At 37.7% G+C, this 9,777-nt stretch overlaps 1 protein-coding gene across 1 annotated transcript; it reads right to left on the reverse strand.

The window, feature by feature from the left end:
* LOC114738295 (rDNA transcriptional regulator pol5) lies at positions 1-8,944 on the reverse strand. The gene is made up of 8 exons (XM_028926336.1): positions 8,245-8,944; positions 7,862-7,987; positions 7,578-7,775; positions 6,401-6,628; positions 5,186-6,310; positions 4,425-4,709; positions 1,703-2,141; positions 1-1,325 (listed from the first exon to the last, which is right to left on the reverse strand). The coding sequence occupies exons 1-8, from the start codon at positions 8,818-8,820 to the stop codon at positions 475-477; spliced, it is 3,828 nt and encodes a 1,275-aa protein (XP_028782169.1). The 5' UTR covers positions 8,821-8,944; the 3' UTR covers positions 1-474.
* Positions 8,945-9,777: the final 833 nt, after the last annotated feature.

Raw genomic sequence — 9,777 nt, forward strand, 5'->3', positions numbered from 1 at the left:
TTAAAAAGAACGGGGGACTTGTCCCACATCTAACATCTTTCATTCATTTCCCAGAACGATATAAAACATAAAAAAGCATGCGCTATCAGAACTTCATGTGCCAAAGGTTTATTTTCTAACAAATAACATTTCAAGAATAACATTTAACTGCCAAAAATTTTACCTCTTCACTAAACATGTATAATAAAACAGTCATCGGGAAAAAAAAAGAAAAAGAAAACCAAGAGAAAATGCTCCAATTCCATGATGGACAAAAAGAATTTCCCTTAGCTGAAGGCAGGTTATATTATATGGTGATGTAACCCTTCTCCCAACGCCCATCTAACAATTGGCCAAACCAGGACCATTTGTGAGCACCAGTGGGACCATTCTGGTGCCTGCAGCAGATATTTTAATGGCTGCATTTCCAACTTCGAATGTGACAGTGTAGAAGCAAAAACAATGTAATGAGGCTGTTACCTATTGATCCATTGCTTACTTTCCCAGCTTCTTAAAATTAGTGAACTGCTCACCTAGTTGTGACTCAAGCGCAGCATGAGCTTCAGGGGCCAAATTTTTCATAAAAGACTTGGGTAGGCTAAATGCAGACAAGGTCTCAAAGAGCTTGACACAGAACTTCCTCACTTCTGCCCGCCTTCCTTGTTTGCTTGGCATATTTGTCACCAACACTTTCACTAGATGAGAGAGTATATCAATATTGATCTTAAGAATCTTTTTTGAGGCATTCTGGTCACCATCTTTACCAGCTGCTGACAATGACTTCAATATTTCTATTATCAAATCAAGTGCTTCAACTCGACGAAAATCAGACTTGGCATTTCCACACTTCTCAACAAGGAAGCTAAACAAGTTATGGCCGATCCATGGTCTTCTTTTAAATATTTCTTTTAAGAATCCAGATTTGATTTGAGACTTCTTATCATCAAAATATGCTGCCAATACTTCATGGAAAATTTGATAAATTCTCCGGAGTTCAGACTCGGAGAACTTTCTAGAATCAATAATTTTCAAAATCCAGAATGTTGAAGTTTGGGCGAGAGAAGAAACCATTTTCTGCCTGTTCCAGGAGGCTGATTGCTTTGACGGATTAGATGCAGACTTTTTCTTTTTAATTGGTTTTGAAGCTAATTTCAAATTCCTTTCCAACAGAGATTCAAGAGTGGATATTTGGACGCCGTCACCCTTTGGATAATCCTTTGCTTTGAAAATTTGCTTTTGCAAGATTCCCCATATACGCTGTCCAAGCTGTTCACTAACCTCAGCTGTGTGCGGATTAACAAAAGCTTGAGCCAAATTGGAGTACACCATAAGAACCTGGGGCTTATCTGTATAATATATCAAAAGACCACCATGAGTACTTCTATTTGGTCCCCCCCCCCCTTGTTTGGGGGGGGGGGTGTCTAAGACCAGATCAATAATTCAACAAGAGATGAACTAGGTAATTCACCATTAGTATAGCAAACAAAAAGAAGCTTCTGGATTAGAGTTTTGACTCAAAACCTTCTAAGTGACTAATTCCTATATATGCTGATGCATATATGCATCACTCAAATATTTTCTTGGAGACAATCTCTATGCAAAAATTTCACTCCAAACTGAATTCAGATATAGCCATTTCTTTTATTTTTCAATTTTCAATATCGCTAATGAATGTAAAATGCTGGCCCATCGTATATTAACAGTATAAGCAACCTAGACTTGCCTGGATTTTCATGAAGGAAGATCTCCAACAATGAAAGGATGCGCAGCTTGAACAACACAAGTTGGGAATGAGCAGTTTCCCCACCAGCCTGATTCTTTTTCTCCTTGAAAATCTGGGCAAGGTATGTATCCATTCTAAACATAGCATCATCATCCATACCATCATCAGAATCATCAGAAGCTTCAGGATGCTCATCACCCGTTTCCTCAACCTCCACTATTGCCTCTGAGTCATCTGTTTGCCCATCACTCTCAGCTGTTTCACCCATCTCATCCTGATCAATTTCTTCATCTTCAATATTGATAAAGTCGTCATCCTCATCGTCGTCGTCTTCATTCTCTCCTCCTGGATGTCTAGCAGGTTTTAGACTTTTTCTAATTACCCGCAACATCCTCATTAGTCCATCATCAGTAACCTCATTGCAGAAAGATTTGAATACCTGCATATGGAGAATGTTAGATTATGGTTGTAAATTTTTTTTTTTAAAAAAAAGGTAACTAGGTAAAGAATAAAATTAGGATCCTTAAGAAGAAAACCATTTCCTACAGTGTAACAATTAGTGAGGCCCTTTTCATTTTTTCCCTTTTCCCTTTTCTTTTCTGTTTTGTTTTTTGTTTTTTTGTTTTTTTGTTTTTTTGGGGTGGGAGTGTGAGGGTGGGGGAAAGGCGTAAAAGAATTGCAGAAAAAGGCTCTAACGTGATCCCACCTTGTCCTGGCACAACAAAATTTCCAAATCTTTTCAAGAGACTTTTGATGCTCTACTTGCTAAGGAATACCTTTTCAAGAGACTTTTAATGCTACTTGTCAAGGAATACCTTTTCAAGAGACTTTTAATGCTACTTGTCAAGGAATACCATTACAAACACCAAAAAAGTGGGAGTAATCCTTAAATGCTAACAGCCCAATAAAAGATGCTGCGCCCGCCAAACACAAGCCATTACATTTTTTTTCTCTTATTTACACCATTGTGGTGCTCCGCAGCACATTGTACAGTGCAACAGTGGATCTTTGGGCATTTCAGTGATAGTATTATACAATTCCACACCAGAATCCATCCTATAGTTTTGTCCGTTGATGGCATGACTGTCAAGAGTTAAAAGATTTGGTAAATAACATTATGAACAAAAAATTAATGTTGTGGAAACTGATAAGGGTATCTTCATTTCACAAGGTCTTAGATTTCCTTAAATAAATAACCAACACTCTGGAAACTGATAAGGGTATCTTCATTTTACAAGGTCTTAAGAGTTCCTTAAATAAATAAACAACACTCCTCTTCAGAAGAACCATCCTGTTGGAAATGTGATAGCAAGCCATTTTGCACACGACCCTTGACTTTGAAAAAAGAAGAGTATTATGAAATGAGATGCTTAAATATCAAGCTGCAAGGAAGCATTTTTCACATGAGAATTACTGGATGCAGGATAAACAAGATCTCGAAATGATTGAAAAACCACAAATGGCTATTTTGATTTATTGGGGGCAATATAATAACGTAAGAAAAGAAGCGATCTGTGATAGGCTGATGGCAAGGTCAAGCATAAGGAAACGGATCAAGGGGATTCTGAACTCCTAAGTTTGTTAAGGATCTTGGATTGGTGGAATGATGATAAGCCAATCACTTGACAGAGTAACAAGGTTTCCGCAAACATAACTTGTAACCTAATGCTAGATGACAGTCCAAAACAAGTTGATATTGTCGTGGATCTCAAGAAAATGGTCACAACCTTTTAACAAACAAGAACATCTGACCAATGTCTTGACCAAGAGACTAAATAGTTACTAGTCTCCTTTTCACTTAATTATTTGCAAGATAGGCATCAGTGGTATCCCAGCACCACCTCGAATGGGAGGATCATATCAGCAAAACTAAAATCAAGGAATGTCCATGAGTGCTAAAACTAAGTAAAGATCTAGATGAGGAGCAGTCACGTTTATGAGTCCTTTCAATCACCCAGCATATTCAGGTGTATAGATAGCAAAAGAAAAAAAAGTTATTACTCAATCTATAACCCTTTCTCACCTATCTCACACCTCCAAAAAATGAAAATACAAAAAACATATTAAATTTATTTATATTCTTCAACTCTATATATCCTCTCCAAGACTACTGTTTTCTTAACTGAAAATAGATTAGGAACCTTGTGTACCTAACAAGTTCTTTATCTATCAATCTATAGTTAAAGGCGTCAAAAGCTGGCTGGTATATATTAAATAAAGTCTACAATACCTGCCTGCCATAAGCATAAGATATAATTCAGAGGTGGTTAATGCATGTTATTAGCAGGCAGCATTACTAGAGCAGGACGTTAAGATGCAACATATGGCCATGCACCAAGGATGTTGTAGCCATTGATCCTACACATGTCTACGGCTATTCAGCTCAAAAAGTTTAAGGGGTTAATTCAAAGCTCGGTACTGGTGTCAAAAATTCTCTTCTATCACAAAAAGCCCTTTGAGCTTTTCAAGCAAATCAAGCACAAGGTTGTCACACCTTGTTCTGAAAATTTCTAATTACCAGAATTGAAGCAGCATGGAAAAAACACCTCCACAGAGGCTCTTGTACCATTTAAAAATCATTTTAACTTCAAAGCCTAAGCTTTTCATGCAAAGATCCATGAATATTTTATTTTAGTTATATAATACTCTCCAATGTGATCATAAATACTATAATTGATAAAGAAGCAGAAGATGAAACGTGCATTGTTTTGCATTTGCTGACCTGTTCAATAGAAGATCGCATAGGAGCTGACGACTGTGGAAGCAGTGAGAGTAATGTGTCCACAAGAACATCCATGAAGTCAGGCTCTGTACCAACCTCCACATCATCTCCTGAGTTATCAGGAATATCACAAGCAGGAAAAGCCTTTTTACAACATATGATGAGTTCAGATACAGCTTCAGAGTATTCCCCTGATCGAAGCAGCACTTGCAGAAGCAACTGAATAAGTAAATACCGCAATGCATGCAATCTGTTAATATAAGTATGAAGGCCAAGGCTCCTTTCCTGCCACAAGACACTGAATTCAGTGAATCACAAGCCTAATTAACTAGTCAACCTCAGAGCAGTGGTTTAGCACAATGGTCTCACTAAGAGCCATAAAAAATTTCATAAAGACAATTATACGAATGCCATATTCAAAACTATGAAGAAGCATCTAAGATATATCATCATCAATTAATCCATCATCTTTTCTATTTTTGGCTGTTTGGGCCTAACAACCACTTATATTTCAATAGCACCAAACTATTATGCTGCGCACTTAAGTTACAATCACCAAGTGCAGATTTTAAAGCTATCATGCTTATATATATGAAGACATCAAGAAAACAAATCTCAGAGAACAATGCTACATGTGTAAAACGTTTCAAAGATAAATTTGAAAAAGAAACTGGCAAGCTCATGCATCATGGCAATATCGAGCTCCATAAAGGTAGAAAACAACTATAACAATTGTGTCTAGGAAATGTCATGACACTTGCCTCTCTGGACAATGTTGCTTCCATTTCTTGCAAATTCTTTATTGCCTTTTCATCCTCATCATCTAATGACCGAAAAAGGGAAACAGAAGGAATGTTTTGTAAGGTGCTGAAAAATCTCATGAAGTAAGAACCAAGATCATTTGGTTCAACACTATTTGCTAATGCACGTAAGCCTTCCTCTTTTTGAGCATTTGCCAATAGCATCTGAAGTTGCTCAATACACATCTTACAAAGAGCACTTGATGTGGGAGCTTTTGGCCACATAAACTTCTCCTGTAACTCAAATGAAGTCACCTCAGTGCCAAGAGATGCAGTGAATAGACCCTGAACAGCAAGGAATTTCATGATTTCTTTTTGCACTCGAAGCTTCTCTTCATGATCCAGCTTCAAATATTTCAAAATACTTGGAAGGGATTCTATGACCCAACTCTTCAAAAAGTCAGAATTCCCATTGGTCCCAAGAGAATCCTTTTCCTCAAATGAACCTATTTCAGAGTTTTCATCTGTTGTTTGACTCTGGTCTGATGGTTCTTCCTGAGCATTACCTTCATCCACAAACAGGTTCAGTAAGTTCTGAATAAAAAGCATGCAACCAGGTTCTGTTTTGAAGTGCGACATTAAATCTTTAACAACTTTTGTCCGTGTGACACAATCAAATTTTCCATTGCTGTGCTTTTGAAGAGCCACAATAACAGAAACTCTTCTGACATCATCATCCCCAACCCATTCTGATAGCTGTTTGAGAAAATGCTGTGCAACTTTATATAGCCAGGAGTTTCTTGTCGATAGTATATCCATCAGGCACTGAACAACTTTGTTGGACAGAATAATTGGAATGAATGATGCAGAGAGCTTTTGAAGAAGTAGAAGCAAAACATCAAAAGCTAAGTGCTTGCGGTCATGGGATGACAAGAGAAGGGATCCTTCAATAATTATTTCACAGAAAGCCCTAAGGTTCTTGGTAAGTTCTTCTTCAGAAGAGCTGGATTTTCGACTCTTCTTTTGTTTCTTTAATGAATTGGAAGCCGATGCTGCATCCTCTGCTTGGGAAATAGCGTTAGGTAGAAGAATACTTATCAAAGCAGGCCAAACACTATGAACTCGAGGCTGACAGAAGGTTGATTCCTGCCATGTTTAGAAAATGCATGAGAAGCAGTTTTTTTGATTGCTTGCATCCAAAATTATATTTGCTATACAAAGATAAATAAAGGCTACCTTCAAGCAATTACTCAGGGAGGACAGATGATCAGCGGCAAAGACCTGGCTGGAGCCAAATGGATTTGGCAGAAGCCCACCAAACATTGAGCTGTCAATGGGAATCTTCTCTCGAACTTTTAAAGCTAGAAGCAAAGCATCCGGATTTCCAATTTCTTTAGCAGCTTCCAACCACTCACGGAGCCCTGGGGCTTCAATGACATGATGTAACAAAGCCTCAAAATGAAGCTGGAAAAAAAAAAGCACAATAAAACAAACAGGTGTGACAGGTTAAACACTTGTCTGAAGCAGCAAAACACTTCAAACCACCAGAAAACTTATCTATGTAAACAAGAAAAAAATAAAGCATACAGAAAATTGAGGTTTTCACAGAACAAGGAAAGATTACAGTAAGTTGGAGAGAATAAAAAGCCTCGACACCAAGAATAATGCCTAATAAACAAGTCAAGCTACATAAATGTAAAAGCCCTCTCCATAGCCAGAGCACAATCCCACGAGAAGAGGCCAACCTGTGGTATAGACACTTTCCAATTATTGTTTGCATGTGCTACTGCATGTCTATGGACATAAACAAATAGCTGAGCAGAGAGAGATACTTGTAAGCCATGAATGACAAGCGATGGGAGAAAAAGCACAAGTTAAATTAACAGAAAAGCAGGCAAACATACTATAGATTCAACTCATGAAATCCATTATAAAAATGGTTCTTCAAAATTTTAATTGAAAACATCAGTTGGATCACCAACAAGTAATGCTAGTTCCGCCAGCAATCCCATCTGCAAATTGTGGATGTGTTTGTACGGGTAAAATAACATACATTGTCCTTTTAAGCAATAGAGGAAGTGTGATTATGATGTAGGTGGAATTCAGAAAGAGGGAGCAGTAGGAAGTAGTAGAAGATAATAGAGACAAAGAGAAACCGACTTGCAAATCGAATAGCTTCTGGCATAATTCTGATTTACACAACATCCCCTAATGTAGGCTTATCACTAGTGATGCAACTATAACTAACATCTCTTTTAATTAATTACAAGATATACATCAAAGATGAGGAGGTTGCAAAACATCATATAGCACAAAAATCTACAACAATATCAGCATAGAGGGCAACTAAGCATGTGATTAGCAGTACTAAATTCCAAGGGAAAGATTTCTCTGGTCGTCATAAATTTCTAACCTTTTCAACCAAGTCTAATATTATTGAGACAGCAGGTTCTTGCAAGTACCGCTTTTTAGCAGCAAGTGAGATTAGTAGCGTGATAAATTCTCTAATGTATGAAGTGTTTTTGTCCAAACTCCATTCTCGCGCAAGTCTTCCTGACCGGGCCAGAGCGCCATAAGCAAATAACCTCCCCAGAAGACAATCTCTTGCTTCCTACACTTCCACAAATAATACAGCTTGATATGCAGTACCCAACAAATGGAGTGGTGAACCAAAAAATTGATGAATCTAATACCTACCTGACCCTTCATTGATGCAGTTACTTCCAACAAATCAACAACTAGTTTAAAGAAAGATTCAACTCGGATGTTAGGGATGGAACCGATTACAACAGTTAAACCTAATGCAAAGCCTTGCCGCGCACACTGCAAAAGCAATGAATGACAAAGCAAATTAAGAGAGTTCCAAGAAGAAGCAGAGGGGGAAAAAATCCATAAGCAAGCATTATCGTATTTTAAGTGCTTTACAAAACTGAAATATTCTTATATTTCAAAGAAGGTTATTGTTCATTGAAATATCTGCCAGTTATTATCCCCAGTGCTGGAATATAGCAGCAATTGGCATGCAACACAACAATACGACTTGTATTAAACCTTGGTTAAGCACCAAACAAAACACTCACCTCTCTTGACGAAGACACACCACGAATAAGTCTACGAACAGCATACTTCACAGAGGGCGCACAGTTGTCTAAACCATCATCCTTCTCAGCCTCCAATTTGAACCCACCTTCAACAACCTCCTTATTCTCAAGCCTATCATAAGACTCCTGAACTTCCTTCAATTCCGTCACTAATCGTTTCGCCGCAGCTTCCCTTACTGACTCATCAGCCGATGCCAAGTCCTTAAAAACACCAATATGGAACTCTGGAAGAGCACCACTTGTACTAGGCGAGGCCATTGATGAAGCCCTCGTTTCAATATCACCTTTTGTGTCGTCACTCGCTTGAACAGGCTTGGGCCCATCGTTTTCTGCTTCAGCACGCCGTCTGTCCTTGTCCACAGCTTTCCTCTTCTTCTTCCTCTCCATAGGCTTAACAGAAGAAGGCGTGGAAGCTGCCACATCTTCTTGCCCAGCCTTTTCCTTGTCTTTCTTAACTTTCTTCTTCAAGGGTTTTGGAGAGTCATTGCTGTGTTCCGTTCCTACTTCGACCCCTCCGTCGTGTTCAACGTCAGAGCTTCTTTTCTTAGCAGCCATTCATAAAAAGGATAATCTAGTGACAATGCTAATGACCGTGGTCGGAGGCGGCGGAAGGCGGTGGCGGAGATAATATAGGCTCGTAGCTTTAGGGTTAAACCTCCGGCTACCAGAACAGAGACGCCAAAAAATGCTTAGGTTTTATGCGTGAGTTCAGTCAGACTCGTTTTGTGCCGTTAACCCTGAAAGGGAAAATATAAAAATTATAATTATAATTATAATTTTTAAGTAATTCTCAAAAAAATTATTAGTTTTATAAAGTTCCTATGCCAATTTTAGTCGCTGACGTGGTTGATCACCTTCGAGATAGGCAACGAGGGAAAGGGCAAAACGTGGCCGTTTTTAATTTTGGCTAATTTTGAAAAATTTTATTCAGTTTTTTAAATTTATTTTTTTCCATGAGTAAACTTGTCTTGTTATTACAAATTACAAATTAGATGTTACATTTAGTGTCGGAATGTAGTATTTATTTTGTGTCTTTAATTTTACCCATGTTATAGTTTTGTAATCATGCTTACTTTTCTCCAAAGGTGCAGCAAGCCATCGTTGGTGTTGGAACACTTGAAGGCTAGGCAAAATTGGAGGCTATGCATTCTTATTATGGTCCAATGTGCTTTGCCAAAGAGTTAGCAAAAGGTAAATTTTAAAAATAGAGTTTGCCATCCAATGATATTTATATACTTTTTCTTATCATTTAAATTGCTTTAGGCCATCTGATTGATTGGATGGAATAACTTTTGACTTGTCTAGCTATATAATACTACCTTCGGTCCTATTTATAAGAGCTAGTTAACTAATTTGAAGAGATTAAAAAAAACAGTTAAGTTAGTTATTTGTAATAAATAGGTGTTGTTTTTTAAAATATCATTACTAATCAAGTATATTGGCTAGAACTACTATTGTTAGAAGAACTATATTGAAAAAAAATACATAAATATAAGAAACAAAGTGGATTGG

Source organism: Neltuma alba, unplaced genomic scaffold (genome assembly GCF_004799145.2).
Source record: "Neltuma alba isolate B1F8T4 unplaced genomic scaffold, ASM479914v2 tig00002809_pilon, whole genome shotgun sequence".
Lineage (NCBI taxonomy): Eukaryota > Viridiplantae > Streptophyta > Magnoliopsida > Fabales > Fabaceae > Neltuma > Neltuma alba.